We start from the raw sequence: 22,546 nt of genomic DNA, 5'->3' as shown, positions 1-22,546 counted from the left end.
AGGATGAGGGGGACCAGGAAAAGAAGCTTGTGAATCGTGGATTCCACCCTAACCCCGAGAGATGTAATGTCCAAAACACCCCCACAAATGCCCTTTCAAATCTCAATGCTTGGGAAATAGAGGAGTCTCTCTTGCAAAATTTGCATGTGAAAACCCTAGGTTTGGATTTTTTTTGCCATCACCACCACCACCACCACCCCCCGGGTTCTCGTCTCTGTCTCCCTGAGTGAGTAGAGATGGCTCTAAGCTAGAGTTCGATGATGAAACCGAGTTTAGAGGGTTGAACAAGGTGATCATGAGGACCATCTTTTTTCGGTGGTGGAGTACAAGCATCCGAGACGGCTGAGACGTCGGGGGCCTCAGATGAAGGGCTTCGATGCTCTTCTGCCATCCCGATGAACTAATTAGAAAATTTAGGTTTGATGAAAATATTGAGGGACATCAACGCCTTTTTATCTAGGGTTGGAATGAAAACCTAGATAAAAGTAAATTAACCACAAGTTTTTCTCAAATAAATTCCCAAGGGAAAGCAAGTTTTGCTACTTGAGCTTTTCCGAATTATCTGTTAATACCGAAAGAAAGCTATTTCGAAAAATCAAACTCAGACCTCAATCATGCATTCACATACGAATAGCTTTGTTGTCAATACAAATAATGGTATATATATTCAACAGAATGTGCCATATCACAAACAAATACAAAAATATAAAGGGCAAAATCTCACCCCCCACCCACCCACCTAAAAATATCAAATGAACCCCTGAACAAAGATGAGTGCAATACCACAATATGGTATTGTACATCAACCAGCCTTTCCCAGAAACCGATCTTTCGAAAACCCTATGACCCCTGAATACCCTACACAAACAATTACAAGAGGCCAAGGGGAACAAAGAAAAGGGAAATATAAGAGAATACAGACCAGGCATCTTGGCGGCCAACGGAAGCCTCTCTCGATATATTTTCAAATTCAATCAAAATTCCACCATCAGTGATGATAAGTCTTTCTTCTGGAAAATAAGCGGATATTCTTCTTCCCATGTGACAAATGATTTGGTTGCCAAATTACGTAACTCGAAGCAGAAGAATCACTTGACGATTTCAAAAAAGCTCCTCTGAATTGAACTTGTTCCAAGCTTCCTACATGGTGCCATAATTCCAGGAGTGCAATTTCAGAAAGCTTGTACACCAAAATAGGCTTGTATAATAATACTAATGTTAAATCAAGTAACCGAATCAGAAATAAAACCAACTGTTATGGGAGAACGACAAACAGATTTTCTAGAATACGGCTTCATTTATAAAAATGTCATATACCTTAAGAAGATCAAACACTTTCTCGGCTATATACTTCTGTTGAAGATTCGCACCCTTCTGTTGTACCTTATCAGGATGAATGCACAAAGTTGCCTTCCTATATACTTTCTTAACTGAGGCAGCAGTAATCATATCCGTTAAAGAAACTGGCTGCCAACCACACTCAGGCCAGAGCACCTGATGGTCATTCAATAATTCGGGTCAGTATAAGCAGCACAAGTTACAAACTGTGGAACCATTCAATATTCAAAGTACATCCAACGCTATCAAGTAATTTAGCACAATTAAAAAAATAAAAAAATAAAAAAAAACCAGGTTTTATATATGCTCATGGGAGTAAAATTGACAATTAAACAACTTAAAACTGATTTGGCATTCTGCTAAGCCTCCCTCTCTAACTGCCATATGCAGACAAGAACACCAACATGCAAACAAACAAACAAAAATCTAATGAGCGTTCTCTCAAACCTCCAAGCACATGCCTTGAAACCTCTTGAACACTCTCTAGTAGGACTTCACCAATTTGGCCATCGATTAACCTACAAGCCTCCTCATAAGTCATAACCCACCACAGAAACCATTGTTCCATAAAGAATGATTTCACAACTCCAAACCCCGATGCACTCTAAACCTCAACACGTTTAAAAGAAAGAAAAAAAAAAAAAAAAAAAAAAAAAAATTGTCATAATGTGGAGCATAAGGATGGCAAAATATTATTCCAACATACATATTGCATGGTCGATAGCAAAGCACGCAAGTTCCCCTCTTTCCCTGCAGCCCAACGCTTGATCTCAACATCTAGTGTTTCAGCAATCCTCTGAAGACATATACAAGAATAAACCATCAGCGACAACTCTACAACTTCATATGAGCTTCAGTACAGCTAAGGCATAAAGAGAAATAAACAGCGTGCAAATAAAAGTAAACATACACATACATACAAAAATTGATGACAAGCAAAAGTACTATGCCAGTTCAAGAATTATAAAATCACACTTATAAGTGACAACACTAGCTTCCTAGACAATATTAATCACAGATGTAACTTTGTGGCACACAAAATTAGAAGGTAAGAAATTGAGTTCTATATCTACAAAATGAGAACAACTTTACGTTGACCTCTTATGAAAACAATGCCAAAATATTTAGATCTTTGGTTGGTAAACTCACGTAAACTCACACACACATAATTATATGTACACAAATCGCATGTGAATATAGTTCTTTATATAAGACGGTAATAGTTCGTGAGCATGTGCATGTAGGAGAAGAACTGAGTTGGTTTAAGATTTGTTAATAGTCTTTTCCCCTTTATGCTTCTTACCACAATCATCCCTATTTATTAAAATTGTTTAAGATTTGTTTGGAAGTTTTAACAATATATTAGTCTTATTATTGCTTCTAAATTGACAAAGAAGATTATCTTAGTAATACTGCAGAATTCTAGACTAAAGAGAATAACTGAATTTGATTCCAAACTATAATGGAATTTTTACGTTTTTTTTCTTTTTGTTCATTGTTTTTGGTCATTCAACTCAGTATTAGAAAGTAAAAGACAGGAAAGACAACCTAGCACAACCTTAGATTGGATCAACTCTAGGTCAATAACAACATGCCTAAACCCATATTACATGCAAACCTTAGTCTATACATCCAATTAAACAGAAAGATTCAACACATAGAACACATTGGAAGAATGGAAGATAGAATTACAGTTCTCTCCGCTTGGTCTCTTTGGGCTTGAAGGTCCCTCTCATTCTTTTCAGCAAGTGCTTTCAACTGAAAATCAAAGACAACAATCCAAACTTCTCAGAAATGATAATAAAGTTAAACATAGCAGAGACATGTGTGTGCATTATATAAATTCGTTCAGATCTGAGGAACATAAAGTGACATTCACAATGTATACAACAATCCAAACCGTCAAGCTTTTAGGTCTTTTCCCAAAGATCATCCTTGCAAAATCACTCCAAATCCAAAACTATTTACCACTCAGTTAAATGTTTGTTATTTTAGTATTTTCTTGAAAATACCGTGTTCCTCTATTCTTCACTACAAGTCTACAATTGGATGTCTTATTTGTTTCCACTGTGTTTAAGTTTTTGCAAGGATGACCTTCAAATAATGAACTAAGAAATAGATGGTTTGAATCACTGAAATATAATTCAGACAGGGTCCCACAAGGTGTCCTTCAAACTGGGTTATTTGGAAAATCCCTCAACATAAGGGGCCGGGAGGAACATGTATCTTTTCCAAATTTATTTAAGGGAACAAAAAATATGTAAATCTAATGAAGAAACCACATACCGTACGCTCCTGGGTCCTTTGGTGTCGTTCCAACCTGGCTCTTCGCCTTTCTTCAGTCTCTCCTTCAACTTCCTGGAACTCTCCTCCAGAAGATGGAGCACCTTTTCACAAAAATTAGGAAAGTTAAGCAGAAGCAACATTTTACAAAGAAACACAAGAGTATTTACAATCAAATAACTGAACTGAACTACGAGTTCCAAATTACCTCCAAAAATTGCTGAAAGATCATCAACAATATTTGTGGTTGAATTTGCTTTCCTTATGTTTGAGGAAGTAGTGGTTGATGCCTTTGGCACTTCAGGTTCTTGCCTATTCTGAAATGGATCCTGAAAATATACAGCCACTAGTCAAAACATGATTTTCAAATGCAAATGAAGAAGAATTTTGCAATATTGTCCTTACCGATGAGTTAGCCCTAGGTCGTGGTGCACTGCTAGCTCGCCCCATGCTGAAAAAGTGCTCGAGATCATTATCACTCCTTTGCTGGTTCGCCCTTGCTGCAGCAGCAGCTCTTTCGCGAGCCTCTGCAGCAGCCCTTTCTCGAGCCTCTGCAGCAGCCCTTTCTACTGCAGCACGTTCAGCTCTAGTTCGTGCTTCAGCTCCAGCCCTAGCTGCAGCAGCTCTTTCTTTTGCTTCCCTCTCCTTTGCTTCTGCATTTGCTCTTTCTCTGGCTTCTGCAGCAGCCTTTTCTGCTCTTTCCTTTGCCTCTGCTGCAGCTCTTTCTCGAGCTTCACTTTGAGCTCTCTGAACAGCAGCCCTTTCAGCCCGTTCTCTAGCTTCAGCAGTTGCCTTGTCTACAGCAGCTCTCTCTGCTTTAGCCCTTTCAGCTTTCATGCGAGCTTCATTAGCTGCTCTCTCTCGTGCTTCCCTAGTAGCCCTTTCCACAGCTTGTCTGGCCATACCCCTTTCCCTCTCCATTTCTCTGGTTCTCTCCCTTTCCTTTTCAAGCCTCCTTTGTTCTCTCTCTTTCTCTTCCCACGCCCTCTCAATTTCCTTCTCTTTCTCCACTCTACTCTGTTCCATATCTTCCTCTTCACCTTCCCTCTGCAGATGTTCGCTGTCAAACCTCTCCTGTTTTTCTTGCATAACTTTCTCATCCCTTTCCATCTGTGCTTCTTTACTCCTAGCAGCCTTTGTACTTCCCCTCTCTCTCACTTCCTTGGCATGTCTGAATTTAGCCTCAGCTTTATCCATAGCCTCTTTCATGGCAGCAGCAACTGAATTCATCTCCAATTCTTCACCAGCAAGGCCATTAGCGTGTTCAGAAAAGTTAGTTTGGTTCTTACCCCTGGCAAAATCCTCAAGTTCATCAATTGGAGAGTCACCCAAGCCTCTCGCTGCAGCAGGGGCTGACTTCGGAGCCTGAAAGAACTGTGTAGAAGATTCGGTAGCCTTCTTTCTTGCATTTGTGGAAGCAGGGGAACCCATTCTTGCCTTTGAAACTTGCACTGGTCTTGGAGGAGGAGGTCTTGACGGTGGTGGAGCACTAGTGGGCTGAGTCATTAGAGGGATCTCTGATACAGTGAGCCATACATTATCCAATGAATCCATGTTTTCTTCAGATCTTGGAGACCTATCCACTTGTACATTTGTTTCCTTAGGACTAGCATTTACATAGGAAGGTGGAGACATATTTTGACCAGATGATCTGTGAGAATCGCTTGAAACTGTAGGCATATCAAACAAGGTCTGATGAGAATCCCAATGATTTCCAACAGGGGCCTTCTTTTGAGACTGGTTATCTGGACTTCTCACAGAAGGCTTCTCAGTTGATTCTTTACCAGTTGAAGCTCTGCTGTTATTTGTGCTTGTATCTGCCCTTAAATTGACACTATCATGTCCCCTGTAATTTCTTCCCGATAAAGATGTTGGGACTGACTTTCCAAGGCCATCAAAGGGATCAATATCGTCAAATGCTCGCCCAGTATCAACAGATGGACTATCAACCTTCGAGCTTCCTGATTTCGAAAGTCTACCTATTTCTTCCAAAGGGTCACTATACTGCCCTGATACTACAAAAGGATCTTCCATCACATTGGAGTTTGTTTTAGACACATCATTGGCAGTCGTTTCATGGGGCCAACTGGCCTCTGAGGTTGATCTGATTCAAGAAAAGACAGTACAGATGCATAAATGTAACAAGATTTTTACTTGAAATGAACATGAACATGCCATTGCATTAACACAGGAAGCAACACAGCTAAAAGTGGTTGATAAATTTAAATATAAATCACAACACTGAAAGTAAAAAATGAATCAACATCAATTTGACTGCATACATCTCGTCTACCCAAGAAAAAAAATCAACAGTGAAAGATCATGAAATTACCCAAAATTAGTCAGTTAAAAAGTGCATGACGCATTCATGCTAATATAAGGTCAAGCTTGGCTGAAACTTTTAATTTAAAATTTTTTTTAATTAACTGAATGTTAATCAGTGCTCTTCCCTATGAAATAATATATGCATAAGCTCAAATACTATATGAATCAATTCGCATATATAAGGAAATTTTGTCTTTCCAGATTGTTAATCTTATCAATTCATAAGGTTGATTATTGTTTAAATAACTGGACACAGTTGTGACAGGAAAAAGAATAACGGGTCACAAATAACTGAGCGTTCTCCTTATCTCTAGTTTGAAAAACTATACCCAATTTTTTTTGTGAATCAAAGGGGATCATGCATCATTTCCCTTCATAGTACAATATGACAATGAATTTAAAGAAATAGGATTGCACTTTCATCTATAGAGCTTCTTTTCCTCCTTATGCGGCTGAGTTTGTGCCTTATTTTCACTCTACACAGTTCAAGGCAACCAAAACACAACATTGCGGAACCAAAATCTGAAACCTTAGCTTATGTAAAATGAATGTACAGCATGTCCAAAACACAACATGAGTATCAGACCATAAATGATCTTCCAATGTCCATATCTCCATTCAACCAATCCAATGTCACCCACTAAAAGTGAAGCATAGCTTGATCTATCACTATCATTCATCAGGACTTGGAAATGAATGCCCATTCAACACAAAATACAGTGCAAGCCTAATACAGAAAATTTAGCATTTATCAATCACCGTCCATATTATGAGTACAGACTTTCAAACTCAACGTGCATGTTGATCCTAATGTGGGTAATGCAAATCGATCCAAATTGTTGATCATACAATATTCTGTGCTTAACCCGTTTTCGGGTACATATCCAACAGACAATTTACCAAAATTTTAGACAATGCATAAATCGTCTCACACAATTGATCTAATTTGAACTACTTATGCCTGATCAAACAAGAAATTAACGTGTTCCCTAAGCATAAAAGCACAACACATACATATACATTAGTGATGGCAAACACCAATACCTTTCACTAGGAGCATTACCACCTCCAAACCCAGGTAGCAAATCATCGAAGCCGGGCAGGCCCTTCTCCACTTTATCCGATCCTCTGGTGCCTGAGCTTTTCAATTGGGGCTCAGCCTTGCCAAACCCGCCGAGAATGTCATCAAACCCACTGGTTCTACTACTCCCTTTGGACGGCGGCGACGTCACCGACGAGAAAATGTCCTCGTATTTAACTTTTGCAGCCGTGCTCTTCAGACCCGGAACGCCAACGAAAATGTCGTCGTCGTAAACGGGTTTATCATAAACGGGCCCCGAATTCGTCGACGATGACTTTGGAACCGAATCAGCAGACCCACCAAACATTGAATCGAAGTTGAAAGCCGCCTCCTCGCCGCGGCTCTCCAATTTACCGGAATACCGCGCCGACCCGCCTAAGATATTGCCAAAGTCTTGACCTTTAGAGGATCCGAAGATCGAATCGCGATCGTCAGCGATTGACCCACTAAAGGAATTGGTGGCGCGAGCTGATCGGGAGGTCCCAGTAGATCCGAGATCAAAATTTGAGGGCTTTGAAGAAGAATTAGCAGATGAAGCAGACATTGGCGCCGATTTGCCGGAGGGCTTGAAGCCGAAATCGGAGGCCAAGAGACCCTCGAAGTCGTTCATGGCGATTGGGCTTTCTGGGTCTCCCTCTCTCTCCTTCCTCCCCCTTGTATTACTGGTTTTTGGCTGTACGAAAACAAATGGAAGGATCTCTGAATTCTCTCAAAGGGTAGATGTGGAATTATATGAAAAGTTAAAGGAGGTGATCTCGTTGCAGAAGAGGAAGGGGGGTGTTGGGGATCTGAGGGTGTAAAACTTTGAGAGAGAGATGAGGTGAGGGAGGAGGGTAGAACAGGTATCTGATCTGCATTTTTTACATGTTTATTTTTTTTTCTTTTTTCTTTTTGAGTTTTGAATCTTTCTCTTTGTTTATTTGAATTTTTCTTTCCTTCCTCCTCCGCCTTGGGTGGTGGTGGAGATGGTGTTAACAGGATGAGATATAAGGAAGACTTGGGTGGCTATTTTTGGTTGGTGAGATAATAATAGAGAACTTTAACGAAAAATTCATGGTACTGTTCATTTTAACGAGAAATTATATTTTAACACTAAAAAGTCAATTTTGATACTTTTCATTTTACCTTTTATTTTGTCATTATCATTAAAACTCAAAGTTTTCAAACCATTTTCATTAATTTTACTATAATAAAAAAACATCGGGAGTTGGAGAATGCCTCTAAAGGTAAGAAATCTATGGTATTTGGTCTGTTTGTGTACTGAATTTTTTTGTTTTTGGTAGGAATAATACTAACAACATCCCTTAATCAAAACGAATTATTAATTTTTATGTTTTTATTTTTGTATCTAAGCCTAATTTATTAACGAGCGAGATTTACCATGAAAATCACTTTAGGATAAATTTTGAGTTTTTTTTTAATTAAAAGTTTTATTAATTTATTCACTTCATGGATATTTTTAATATTTTAACAAGGGAATGACCAAAATAAATGTTAACTTATAACACAATAATCAAAAATTAAAATTAACATGACCGAATCAAGTCGAATCATTAAATACTAGTTAGTTGAATTATATTTTAGAACTAGCATCTAATATTGTGGACTTTGGAACTCCTCAACATGGGTATATGCTCTTGTTTACAATTTCACGTTGAGTTTATAAAGATGGACGTGTGACATAGATTTTATTATATTTTTCATCTAAACTATTTAATAGAATTTTCTTTGTTTCAACAAAATTAAAATAAAATAGTAAAATCATCTTTGTTAACTAAAAGATGATGAAAAAAATCATCCAACTCTATCAACAAAATTAAAGAAAAAAATTGCGAAAATAAAAATTATGAGCAATATAATAAAATAAACATTTTCTCCTTTACAGCAAATGAACCATATCAGTCTTTCTCATTTTTTTTCCCCACCTGTCTCTTTTTAACATTTTTCTTTCAAATAAAATAAACATTTATTGACCAAATTTGTACCAAAAACAGTCACTCAAAATATGAAAAATGTCTTCAACGATAAAAAAATCATTTGAAAGTCACTAAAAATATGAAGAATGCCTTCAACAATCAAAAACCATTTGAACGTTGTCACTAAGAAAAAGTTCAATGATCAAACCATTTACACTATATTTGGATGAAGAAGTTTAAAATTACTAAGAAATTTTAAAATGACGAAAATTGAAATGACATGATTTTATTTTTTAGCATTTGTAAATTTTCTTGTTTGGTTAATCTAAAAGAACAATAAAATTGAATAAAGAATTTGTTAGCATTTGTAAATTTTCTTGTTTGGTTAATCTAAAAGAACAATAAAATTGAATAAAGAATTTGTTATTTTTACGCTCTCAATCATAGAAATTGGATAATGACACATATTTACATGAAATTTAAACTCGGGAATTGGAGTCTCAAATTCCAAGTGTTTTTTCCATTCTAAATTCCTATATTTATGAATCCAAACAAGGGAATTGGTGTATGTTAATTTATAAATTCTGACTTTATTCAATTTCTTAAATTTATTTCCCTCATCCAAACATAATTATATTTTCACTTTACGAAAATTTTAATAGCCACACGCATAGCATATAAAGTCGGGCAACCGTGTACTATCCCGACAGCTCTCAACAAAACACACCTCCTGTATTTTGGCGTCCCCAGCCGACCTCACTAATCCCACCCTTTTGTGAGAGCAGCCGAAGATTAGGATGTCGATGCCCTTGTCAAACAATACGACAGTGGAAAGCAATATGAGAGTGGAAGAAAATGACCATAAGATTAGGATGCCGATGCCCTTCTCAAACAAATACTGCTAAACCCACCAGGGTATTTTGGTATTCTGCCTAGATAACACATCAGACAGGAGGAGTACATGCATTGTCTTTCCAAAGGTGCAGTAATTTATAACCAGAGGAGATGAGGGTACATGTTACTAATGCGGTCGACTGGTTTGATCGCTTACAGCATTTCGGGAATTTATAAGCCAGTAGGGCAGGTCATCCATGTGTCTTCATTCGTTTCACAGACTCACGTACGTTCTCTAAGACGGTCAAGTCAAACCCGTATGCGTTTGACGTCGGTTTCAGGAACACTTGCATCATTACCATTCCCCCCGACTGAAGTAGATGCTTGCCCTCGAACCTGCATAAACAATCATGCCATTGTCAGTTACTTCTTTGTTGTTAACCTATCTTTGCAATTACATAAAATGTTATAACTCCTTTATCAAATGTTCTAATAGTATACTTCTTAAGCACATTTCCAAAAATTGAAAACTAACAGAATTCGATATTTTCGGTTTTGTTGGAAAGTGGTTCAGCTGCTGCATGTCGTATCCTTAGCTTTCTGGCTTTGGTTAGCAAAAAGTAACCTTCTTGATTTTCTATATGTTTCTGAGTTAAGAAACTTCCACGAGGTGAACCTCTATAATTTGATCGTCTTCAAGTGCCCAACTTTCGCAGTTGATTAAGGAATCAGATTCTATCAGAATCTGATGAAAACACGTTTTTTTCCCTAATTGCCTAAGTAATCTGAATCTCCATATGCCAGCAACTATGTATCTATCTAATCCACTTGGATGTTGAACATTTATGAGACGCGAACTTACAGTTTCATCAGGAACAACTGCATATCTCTCCGATGGTGATACCCAAGTTTTCCCTGTACAAAAGAAGCAGAACAATAAACACAAAATCCAAAGCTATCAATAACGAACTTTTCAAGTCACCATAATATATTTATACATAATATATTATACAGGAGAGGTTGCAAGTGAGGATGTGACACACAAGGAAGGGAGTACCGCACCTGTAGATGGATCAACTTTTGAAGATTCTATTTGTTGCCCGGTAGATCCATCAACACTCAAAGACTCTATAATCTTTGGAACATTCCTTCAGTATAAAATGTTTGTACATCATCAGTTTTGGGATTCCATAATGATTTTTTTTTCTTTTTATAGACACACACAGCAATCTTATTGAGAGTGCACCAGTTGCATATGATTCCAAGAAATAAATTCCCCTAAATAGCTAACAGCCTTAATTAAGCTAAAACTGCGTATAACCAGGCCTATATTAACGACAATATCAATAAGCTAAATGAGTACAATTTGGTCAAGATACTCATGATTTTGTAAACCAATTTTGGATGCTATATGTGGTGATTCAGAAACCTATAAGCACCATGTATTGTTGCTTTACTAATGTTCCCAAGAGCTTAAGCTCCAATGTGGAGCAAAAATTATCCCAAATTCTAACATATATTAAACAGATATATGGTGAGGAATTCAAATAAATAGATCAAAATTACCGATCAACAGATTCCCCATGCCCAAGCTGTCCATTTGTACCTCTCCCCCAGGAGAACACATTTTGTCTTTCAGTAACAGCAAGTGTGTGTCTCCATCCACAAGATATTTGAACTACTTTCTGCCACAATGCAAGATGGATCATTAGATTCATTACCAAAAAAAATCTCCCAGATGACAAGTCGAAAGAAGATAATCTCCACCAAACAGAATATTACAGAAATGAGAAGGTACCTGCTCATGAGGAAATTTAACTTGCACAGGACAACAGTGATCAATGTTGTCACCCGCTCCAACTTGTCCAAACTGTCCACAAAATAGAAAAAGGTAAGTAACCAGAAGGGAAATGGGGAACTGACTTGCTATTTGATAATAAGATGAAGTGACAGAAAAGTAAAAGCTTAAAAGGGAAAGGAAAAGAAAAATTATTCATGAACCAGGAAAAATTTTTTATAAGTGAAATTAAGGGAACAGAAACCAGAAACCTTATTCCAACCCCAGCCATAGAGTATTCCGTCAGATGTGAGTGCCATGGTATGCCTCCAACCGCCAGATGTCTGGTAAGATACAAGCCAAAAAAGTTTTAACACAAAGGACTGAAATCAACAGTTGCTTCTATCATATCCAAGTGAATTCCTATCCAACGCCAATTACTCTTAACAATGCATCATATGTCTATTAGCATGAGTCAGTGCATAATCTAGAAGAGGAAATATATTTCCCGAAGCAAGTTCAATGAAATTAATCCACATTCAGAATTATGTGCAAACAGAGACACACACACACACAAAGTCTACCGCTTTAGCCTTTGTTTTTCTTTAGGTAGCGAGGAACAATAGGTGGCCAATGGTTGTAGAACCTAAACATTGTGACCCTCATCCCCTGCAGATGCACAAGGGACAGATATAGTTTGAGATGCATGTGTTGGGCACTATTGTGGAGTGGTCAGGCCCCCAAAGAAGAGGTTACTGTTTGAATGTGGAGCGTATTCGATTGTATCATTAACTTACTCATACATTTGATTGTTCCATCATCTTATTTGTGTCTATCTATCCACCTCCAAGGTAGGTATTGACATTATTGAATAGAAACTCCTCGATCATCTATATATGTCATAGTAATGGGTTTATGCTATCCAGTTCATCAGTTAGTGATAAATCTAAAACAAGAAGGGTTGTTGACTCGTGTCAGGCTCGACCCTACCAAAAAGATAACGATCAGTAAGAGAATAATGTTTGGCAATGCACCCAATAGCCTATTCCCTACAAGGACCTTGGAAATGTTTCAACTTTCTAATTTATAAACGGTTCATAATGTTGAATGGCATGTTCAGATCTCTTGATCTGAAAACAACATGGTATACTGCTAGATTGTGATACAAACCAGCAAGAAGTCTCATTAAGGAATATCTTTAATGAAGATGCCAGCTAAACCAGCTGCAAAGTATGTTCTTGTGGGAAATGGACCGAATGGTTTATACTTCCCGTTAGTAGCTCATAGACCTATGCACCTTCAAAAACCAAAAAACAAACGTATCTTCTTGTGGGAAATGGACTAAATACCTATTTCTGGAGAAACTAGAATATTGAAGAATTGTCTAATTTTAGAGCAGCATCCTGCAGAATTAACTTTCACCCATGTCCGCAAGACAATTCGACTCGTCTGAATGAGCTGGAAATCATCTGGACACATCTTCCAGTAGGTTTTTTGTTTTTTGTTAAAGTATTATGGGATAGCTTTTAGTAATACCGGATTTGTTAGATTGACTATTAGACAATCTTTGGACCCTAAAAATCTTGAGCAGTTAGGGAATGGGCCAACAAAGACAGATCAATCCCATGTAGTTGCAATTTAACAAATAATACAGGTGTAGAGAAGATAGATTTCAAGCTCAAGACCTCATGATATAAGAGCTCTGATACCATACGTGACAACCGCAGATGCCACAAGGGAATGAGAAAACAATAATACCAAATTAACAAAAGACAAGGCAGGAAACTTAACTCAAAACTAGCACCAAAGTTGCTTGTATCTTAATACAAATCAATGAAGCATTATATCAGAGTCTAAAAGCTAAGAGATCACCTCACAAATAAATTTGTCACTCAAGGCTTCTAGCTTGTGAGGAACAAGGTGGTCCTCAAAATCCCCATGCCCTAGCTGACCATATTTGCTCCAACCATATGTGTACAATCGACCCGATGAGGAAACAGATATCGTGTGCCTCCACCCACACGCAACCATAACCATCTTCTCACTCTGCATTTTTAGAAGTCACAAATTGATCTGTTAAGCAATTGGGAAAGCAAAGGCAATAGAGGGATTTTAACCAAGTAGATTTGAATGAAAGTAGGACATTTGCAAATATCAACCTTATAATATAAGAATCTAGCATAAATATACCCCTATGGTTTGATGAGAGGAGTTTTCACGTGTCGCGTTATTAGAGTTTTGTAAGAAATACTAAATAAAAGCCTCCAACTACAACCTGTGAGGGTGCAGATATATATCATCACATCCCATAACACCTAAAAATGAATTATTATGGTACACTTGGTAATATTTTCGTTTTGGTTTTTGCTTAAAGATAGAGAAGAAAAATGAGGGGAGAGAGATAAGGATGATGGATGTGAATGGGAAAGATAAAATGTCTGTGACCTAAACAGCTGTGAGATTACTACACAATTTAAATAGTTTTTTTTTTTTTTTTTTTTTTTTTTTTTTGTGTTAAATTAAGTTCCATCTATTCTCCCTTGTTTCTATTTTCCCCACTATCAGATTCCCTTTCTCCTGAATGTTTCCCCTTGTTAAATTAGAAAGGGAAAACTAAAAACAAAAACCTAAACATTTGATAATGAGGCCATTAACTGTCTAAATTGTTTACTTTGTACCAAAAAACTGAGCTCCTCTCTCATATTTTCAATTCACATAGATTTCACCAATTGTCTGCCACCTCATAAAAGTGATAGGCTCAAGCATATCTTTTGGTTCCTCTATTGTAGCATAAATTCAAAATAAACCTCATAAACCCTCAAGGTTCTATTCTTTTTGATAAGCAGATCCCTTAAGAATAATAGTTATATCAGTAAACTATTCTTGGGTAAGCCATTCACTTAAGGATGCTATATGGAACCCAACGTTTTAAAAAAACTATATTGAGACTAGCCTATGCATTTATTTTGGACAGGGATATGAAGAAAATGCCTCTGCCAAGCGAGAGTGAGCTATAGACTAGCCTAGGGGTTTGGGAGGTGAGCCTGAGGCATTGCCGAGGCACCACCTAGGCGCTTTAATTCTTCTTTTTTAAACAGCCCAAACCCAAAATGACGTTATTTTGTGGCAGGGTTTTTATAAAACTCAAAACTCTTTTGTCTTCTCCCACCTTTCTTTACTTCAAAATTCCCAGACTCAAGCCGACGCTGCTAATCTCCAATCTCACCCGTCAATTTCCCACAAGTTTACAACAAATGTTTAGTTTTAAATTTAAGGTTAGGGTTTCTCACCATTGAGGTTTATGAAAAATTGAGAATTCATGCTAATTTTATGTTTCTAACTTGGTTTCTATTAGTTTATTGTATTTTTTATATACTTATGTATATTAAAGTATTATAATAATTTCAAGTGCCGTGAGGCGAGGCTATCCATGGATTGCCTTGGCTTCGCCTTCTCTTTTTAACACATTGATGGAACCATAGAGTACAGTGATCAGGTATATTTAAAGGCAGGCTGTCACCTTCCAAAACACGGTTTCCAGTTGAAATCTGTCTGGAACAATACTTCCCGTTGACACCATCCCTAATCATATAGCTTTCCAGCTAAAGGGGCAACTTGTGTTTCAGTTGCCTATAAAAGCAGAGCCTGCTTTGACAATTCTAGACAACAAAGCACATCCATTAGATGGAGCCCTGGCACGGACGCTGAATCACCACATTATCTCTCTTCCAAAGCCTAATCTCTAATCCTTTATGAACCTCCCCGATTACTTAGTTTCAAGACAACGCCACTTTGAAAGATCCAATTCTCATCTGTAATTTCAACGTAGTACAGATGCAGAAAGAAAGGAAAACAAGCTAATGAACACAATATGCATTGTTGGGGGGCTATTACATTGTCTGATGGTAAATTGTCCCCAAAATTGTGCAAATTCTATTTGCACCTTAAGGTCATAAACTATACTAAAATACCCCAACGCAGGGCTTACCGTCAGATTTCTAACAATGCCATCCAATATTCCGTTAGATAATCACATGATGGGCGCGTGTCTCACTTTTGAGGCAAATTTTGACTATTCACGAACTTGCCCAACCCCCAAAATCTCCAAATTCCATCTTTTTCTTCCCTTCACTTTTGCTTAATTTTAGACAGCATAAACCCTACTTAGAGATGTTGGGGTTCAAGGGGTAGATGGAAGTTTACCCTTCTGTTAACAATATTCGGTTTCAGATCACATTTACTTGATATCATAAATGATGGCCAAAATCAGAATAAAATAAACAGCACCAGATCTTAAGACTTACATTAACCATAGAAACCCTCTCCGGAACCATGCGATCGTTCCTATCGCCTAGGCCCAAGTTTCCATATCGGCCCCAGCCCCATCCATAGAGCGACCCATCTTCTGTGACAGCTGCAGTATGTTCAGCACCAGCAGCAACCATTTTGACAGATAACCCCTGCAACAAGATATGAAAAAACTCATTGGATAACCATTTCAGGGAGGTAGGCCAAAACAGTAGTTTGTAGGAAGATAAAATAAACCGAAATGACATAAACTTGAATTACAACAGATTGGTGACAGAGGTATCCAATCAAAGCTCCCAATTACTGAAGGACGATTACGAGCAAGAAAGGAACAGCCCTTAATTTATTTAACAGTGAATCACATAAGAATGTGAAAATCTTATTCTTGCCCCTACAAAATTTACTTCTCCACCTTGTCTTAAATTTTTTTTTATTGTTTACATCCAAAAATTAGTCAAACCTCACACTCAGAAGAGTATTTGCCTTCTTAAAAGCCCCAACACCCATGTCATCCACAACCATAAAAAATACCAATTTCTATGCAAAATTAACTTGGATCCAAATAGTACCTAACCCAAGGTTCCAACATGTGCTACAAAAAGTACAGCAATGGGAGCTCAATATTGACAAGTCACCAATCTAAGAGTAAAATGTGCAAGAACACTGATCCTAAACCTGAAAGTAACAAAACTACGATATGCAACCCGACTAGACATTTGGGCTTTTAAGAATACTCCAGAATATGAGGCAGTGATGATCAGACTGAGGTTTGATTAACATTTAAAAGTGAAAAAAATTGAAAGTCTAAAGTGATTGCCTACTAATTGTCAGTTAACAAATAACGGATGCGTGACGTGGGATGAGAAAACCGATGCCAATCAAAAGTTTGAAAAGAGATTCAGCATATCTCTCAAGAAGATAATGTCAAATCAGATCAATTGGCATCTTCAGCCCAAAGGCTTGATATATCTTGATCAGCATAATTCCAATATTAGTGTTATAGAGGGAGTCGTCAAAGAAAATAATGAAGCAACATGCTGGATGGATCTGGTTATTAAAGATCTTGAAAGCTGAATGAAGCCAAACTAAGAACAGTACCACCATTGTGTATCACCAACTCTGAAACAAAACAAAAAGAAAACAAACTAAAAGAAAACCAATCATAACCAGCTGACCCCACTTAGTGGGATAAGGCTTGGTTATTGTTGTATAACTTGACGATTAAAAGCATCCCAAAAAAAAACAAAGGCACTTCATTTTTTGAAAAGTCAGTTGATTCTCTCCGTCAACCGTTGACATTTTCAGGAGACAAAAGAGGGTAAAATTCCCGTAAAAATAAACCAATTACTTCTTACAAGTCAGAGAATCATAATCAACAAACAGAATAGCATAGAGTAGAACTTTCCAGTTTCACCAGAATGAACAGAAATTCCAACCATTCAATGCAGGCCAATTGGATGGCTTGATAGAAGTCCAAGTCAGACCACTAGACATTGTAGTAAAATACCCTAGACATTGTAGTAAAATACCCAGAAAAAAATATGCAGATACATGAGAACATGGTTTCGACTTTCGACCCTGAGAAGGCAATCCACAAATCAAAAGTGTGGGATCGTGAAGGCTGAATATCTATATCAGTAGTCACAGACTCACAGTCAAGCCGGAAGCACAGACAAAGTCTTCTTATTAAATATTTTTGAAAATTTTCTGCACCGTTGACATGAATGTCAATCACACATCAGTGTCTACAAAACTCAAGCCTTGGAAAAAATGATCCTTCCAGCAATTGGAGTAAGTTGCCATAAACTACTCAGTTTGCTGCCCGCATAAAAAATTTGACCAACACAGAGAAAATAAAATGGAGAAAAATATTGTTGATTCTCTCAGCTTTACTTTTGTTAGATAAATAAGATTAGGGTGGTTTTTAAAGAAACTAATAATTATTGAGTCTCCTCTAAGCCACGAAGCTATGAAAAAATCTGCATTTTACAAGCACACCAATCTTCTAAGCCGTTTTATAAAGCTCAAAAATAGGGTCACACAGATTTCTAGCCCGAATGGAAAGTGGAATGGTAAGCATTATCAGGATGAATGCAGCATCTTTTTTTGAAGGATTGGACTGAAGAAAATATGATGACCCTGAGACATTAAATCTATAACTTCTAAAGTTTGTTGTTTAAATTTTGTATAAAGTTACAAAAAGTAATAAGGGGAAAACAAAAATTAGAAGCATATTAACCATACAAAATGTTGTCCTCGAATCAAATTTTTTGGTGTCATTACTGACATGAATTTAGGAGAGCGAGAAAAAGGCCTCTTCCACTTTTGAATCTCACCCATCAAGCATCACATATCCCACTGTCAACAGTGGAATATCCACACACGCTTTGCTCAGTAAAGCTATGTACCATTTTACTTTGTTTTCTGCCCTACGTCACAATTAATTAGACGGTATCTCCTCCCTTCTCATAAGAACTCTCTCATCAATTTATCTAAAGTGGCGATTTTCACACTTCTATTTTGTAAACTAGCGATCCTCCTCCTTACTTTTATGCTTTGATAATTCAACAGAACCAAGGACATGAAATAGAGTACAAAGTAGGAGTACAAAAGCACTGCCCTTTCTCTAAGATCATATCCCCTACTTGACATCAAAGTTTCCTTCTACCCATCCAATCTTTTCTCACTTTTTCTACCTCTAGTTCCCAAAAAAAACTTAGGAATAAGGGTTACCCCTAATAAGGGAACCCCAATTCTTTCTTCAAAGTTGAAGCACACGAACACCTTCAGGGGCCCAAGTTCTGTGTCTCCTAAATTTACTTAATTATAAGTGTAAAAACCAGAAACAATGTAACTAAAATACCTGAAACGCTTGAATTTTCTGTGGCACAAGAGAGTCTTCTGTGGTACCAAGACCAAGTTGACCATTTTGATTCCGCCCCCAACTTGAACAAAATGTGCACCAAAAACAAATCATTAGATCAATATTTGTATAACCCGCATGAATCACAGGTGTGGGAAAGACAAGGGCGTCGGGACAAAAAAGAATATCGTAAAGGAGATATACCATGACAGAAAACTATTGCACGCGACATTGTAACTTAGAAAGCAAGTTACAATTTTAAAAATAGAATTGAGAGAGGGTGGAGAGCGAGAAAGGGTTTTAGAAAGCACAACTAACCTTTGCACCTCACCTTCCATCGTCACTGCCAAACAATGACTGTCCCCGCAAGCAATTTGCCTTATCTTAATACCATGTAATGCTTTTATTGGCTGAGGTGTAAACAAGTCACTAGAATTACCATGACCCAATCTCCCAAAGTCACCCCTGGAAAATAGTAAAAGACTTCATTCTTAACTTCTTATGAAGCTATAAGAATGCAAGGAAACAAAAGCCGAACAATAACATAACTCAACTGAATGATGCCCTTATTACAAATACAACCAAACAACGATAATCTTTCTCATTGACGCATGACATATCTCACTGCTCTATGAGAATTATTCAAACCTTAACACAATATATTCTTATATTTACATCAATAATAACGACATCAATAAAATAAAAGTGTGAAATCAAACAGGAATGGAAGCATGAGCACTGGCGCCTATAGAACGTTGCGGTTATGATTGTAATCTTCAGAAGATAGCGTGCGATACATTATATACCAAGTTTTTAAAAACAGGCAAACACAAAAAGAACGCACTGGAAAAAAACACAAACTTGGAAGATATAGAACAAACCATCCCCAACTATAAACTTCCGAACGAGAGTTGGAGTAAGCAATTGTATGATCAGCTCCACAAGTAACAGACGCTATTTCATGGCCGTCCAGTGCGCTCAAATGCGTAGGTAAAAGTCGGTCCTCGGCATCACCATGGCCTAACTGCCCATCCTCTCCTCGTCCCCAGGAGCAAAACACATTTTCAGCTGCACATTACCGACAAAACCATTACTTGTCCATGATTTGCAGGAGGATGACACCGAACAAGTTAAGAAGTAACGGCAATTAGCTAGCATATAAATTAAGCAATCAAATCAACCAGAAGGATTGGCTTTTGGTGGTGGGGATTAGAATTCGGATTTATGAAACAAACAAACAACTAGTAATAAAATCTTACAGAGAAGAGCAACAGAGTGACTGGCACCGGCGGAGATGAGAAGAACGCGGCGAATTGGAGTTGGAGGAGCAGAGACTACTACTTCGCTCCCTCCCGCTACCTCCTCCTCTGCCATTTTCGCAATCTCTCGGGCGGACGACGGACTTCCAAATTCCCACAAAATAATAAATATCTATGTAATTATGTAATCTAAAGAGAGAGAGCTGGGCCTGTGGGAGTTTAACAGTTCAACTGTAATGAGGTGGGTGGAGTGGTTAGGAATGATGAATTGCTTGTCCAGAAAAAAGTGAAAATTAATTAACTCTGGGAAGCAAAGAAGGAGGTGGTGGGATGGTGGGGTGGTAAATACTAACTAGTCCTCCACCCAGAATAGTCCCGACTGAATAATTACAGTGGAAGGGATAGGACATGTGCCCTTCAATCAGTGAGCTTAATCCGGGGACTAGTAGTACGCAGTACTATTTTGTGTTGCTCCTCCTAACTTGTACGGGATGATTGAATTTGAACCAAACGGAGAATACAAGGGGAGAAGAGAAGAGAAGAGGAGGAAATCGTAAATAATGGTGCGGAACGGATGCATCGGCATTCATTGCGGCGGGGCCCATCTACTTGCCTTCTCAACCACATGTCCGTCTCTCTGTCCACTCGTTTACCGTCTTCCTTCATCCGCTTTCACATATGATCACGAGGCGTTAGACGTGCGATAGAAGTTGGCAACTCCACTCCATTCCACTCCAATAACTATAATTAAACCCCAAATCGAAAATTTACACGACGGTTACTTATAACCATGAAATACGTAAAATTTAATGCTTGAAACCAAACAATTTAGATCTGTTACTTGTGGGGAGCAGATTTGACTGATTAAATAAAAAATAAAAAGAAATGAGTGAAATGGCACGGCTGCCAAACAACCCTATATATTTTTTGGACTATTGAATTGTAGTTGGAGCTTCAGAAACTCAAACCAAACAATCCTCGATCGATCGATCTCATACGTCGGGGCATATAGCTGGTTGTTTGCTGCAACACAACACTTGCATTATCATTTGCAATATTTTTTGCATGTCGTCCTCGTCATTTTTGTACGTAAGTTCAGTAGAGAAAGCAGATTTTTCTGACCAAAAAAAGTAGAAAGCAGATTTAACCTTTTACAAGACAGGTGTTGACTCCATAAAGCTTTAACCTTTTATATCTTGATTGCTTTCCCACTGCCAGTCTTTCCTCAACAAATTGCCAATTAATAAAACTCCACCTTCTTTGACCAGATATTTTGAAAGAGTTAAAAAAACACGGGTAAAGTTATAAAGACTAAATTTATATTTAAAGTTTTGTAAAATATATCATATAAAAGTTGATGATTGGATTATTATTTAAACGTGGATAAGTATGTTCATTCTTAATGGCGCACATCATTTAATTTACAGATTTTGTCTTCAAATTTAATCTTCCAAGCAATACCCAAAACTATATATGTGAGATTAAATTTGTAGACAAATTTTAATAAACTAAATGACATATAAGTTAATTATTAAATTATTACTTAAACTAAATCAAATTAAAGCAAGTTGTGACATGCTGTATTTTTTTAACCTCGTATTAAGTTACCGAGTACTATATAGGGGTTCCCCATTTTCTCATAAAACCATCTAATCTGACTAACTCATGCCCATTTGATGAAATCTAAACTCTAGAATATTTCCCAAAGTATGAGACACCAATATTAATAATTAAATTGAATAGTGAGAAGCGGGCACTGCAAGTGCATACGCCCTCCATTTGGGCAAATAGACGAGTGTATATATATATATATATATATATTAGGGGTTTGAGAGAAAAGGAGCAACATTTTTAATCCAATACTTAGATCCCTTCTTGGCCATCTGATTCCATGACTTCGATTGGTTTAGCATTATGCTAATCGTAGTTTTAGCCCTAATATTTTGATGAACGAAATTTGGAATCATCAGCGGTTTGACTGTAATTAACCATTGTTATGTGGTTAGATTTTAAGTCTTAAATCTGTTCATGATTGTTCTGTTTATCCGTCGTCGTTCTATATTTCTTTTTTATGTTCATTATTTTTCTTTTCTTTTTGGTTCCTTGGTAGTTATTGCAAACGGAGATTACCTTCTAAGACATCGGTACTTGTTAAGAGAAGTTGGCTATGGGTGGGGTAGTTTTGACATTTTAACAGCCTGGATGTGGACTAAATAAACAAGAGATATTTTGTCGCATTCTAATTGAGTGTGGTACAGTTTCAGAGAAAAGGAGCGGCTCTAGCTAGACCTTGGAAAGAGATCAATTCCGGATCTCTTCCTTTAAAGCTTGCGGATTAAGTAATCTCGGTTTTTGAATTTTGATCAAATAGTCAAAAATTATTATAACTTTTAAATTTTTTTATTAATTTCTCTGTTTTTAACCGTTAGATTAAATTTTAATAGTCTGGATCACTAGATTCGTGGGCTTTGGAGGAAGAGATCAAGAGATGATCTATTTCCCTTTAAAAATTCCCTAGTCAAGAGTCAATTTTTTAAATAGTAAGAGTCAATTCAACCCACT

General features: G+C 37.4%; 2 protein-coding genes across 2 annotated transcripts; both read right to left on the bottom strand.

Moving 5' to 3' along the window:
• Positions 1 to 648: 648 nt before the first annotated feature.
• Positions 649 to 7,973, bottom strand: LOC137735887 (auxilin-related protein 2-like). Its single transcript, XM_068475244.1, has 8 exons — positions 6,991 to 7,973; positions 4,027 to 5,725; positions 3,830 to 3,950; positions 3,625 to 3,725; positions 3,031 to 3,096; positions 2,045 to 2,134; positions 1,318 to 1,494; positions 649 to 1,140 (listed from the first exon to the last, which is right to left on the bottom strand). The coding sequence occupies exons 1-8, from the start codon at positions 7,635 to 7,637 to the stop codon at positions 1,102 to 1,104; spliced, it is 2,940 nt and encodes a 979-aa protein (XP_068331345.1). The 5' UTR covers positions 7,638 to 7,973; the 3' UTR covers positions 649 to 1,101.
• A 1,816-nt stretch (positions 7,974 to 9,789) lies between these two features.
• Positions 9,790 to 20,520, bottom strand: LOC137741378 (ultraviolet-B receptor UVR8). The gene is made up of 12 exons (XM_068481099.1): positions 19,985 to 20,520; positions 19,607 to 19,793; positions 19,044 to 19,190; positions 18,726 to 18,807; positions 15,859 to 16,014; positions 13,427 to 13,600; positions 11,827 to 11,898; positions 11,576 to 11,647; positions 11,344 to 11,462; positions 10,840 to 10,925; positions 10,640 to 10,692; positions 9,790 to 10,173 (listed from the first exon to the last, which is right to left on the bottom strand). Exons 1-12 carry the CDS (start codon positions 20,097 to 20,099, stop codon positions 10,087 to 10,089), a joined length of 1,350 nt encoding a protein of 449 aa, XP_068337200.1. The 5' UTR covers positions 20,100 to 20,520; the 3' UTR covers positions 9,790 to 10,086.
• Between the last annotated feature and the right edge of the window lie 2,026 nt (positions 20,521 to 22,546).

The sequence above is a fragment of the Pyrus communis genome, chromosome 1, assembly GCF_963583255.1.
Source record: "Pyrus communis chromosome 1, drPyrComm1.1, whole genome shotgun sequence".
Taxonomy (NCBI): Eukaryota; Viridiplantae; Streptophyta; class Magnoliopsida; order Rosales; family Rosaceae; genus Pyrus; species Pyrus communis.
The sequence above is the reverse complement of the archived record's forward strand: the minus strand, read 5'-3'. Positions and strand labels throughout refer to the sequence as shown.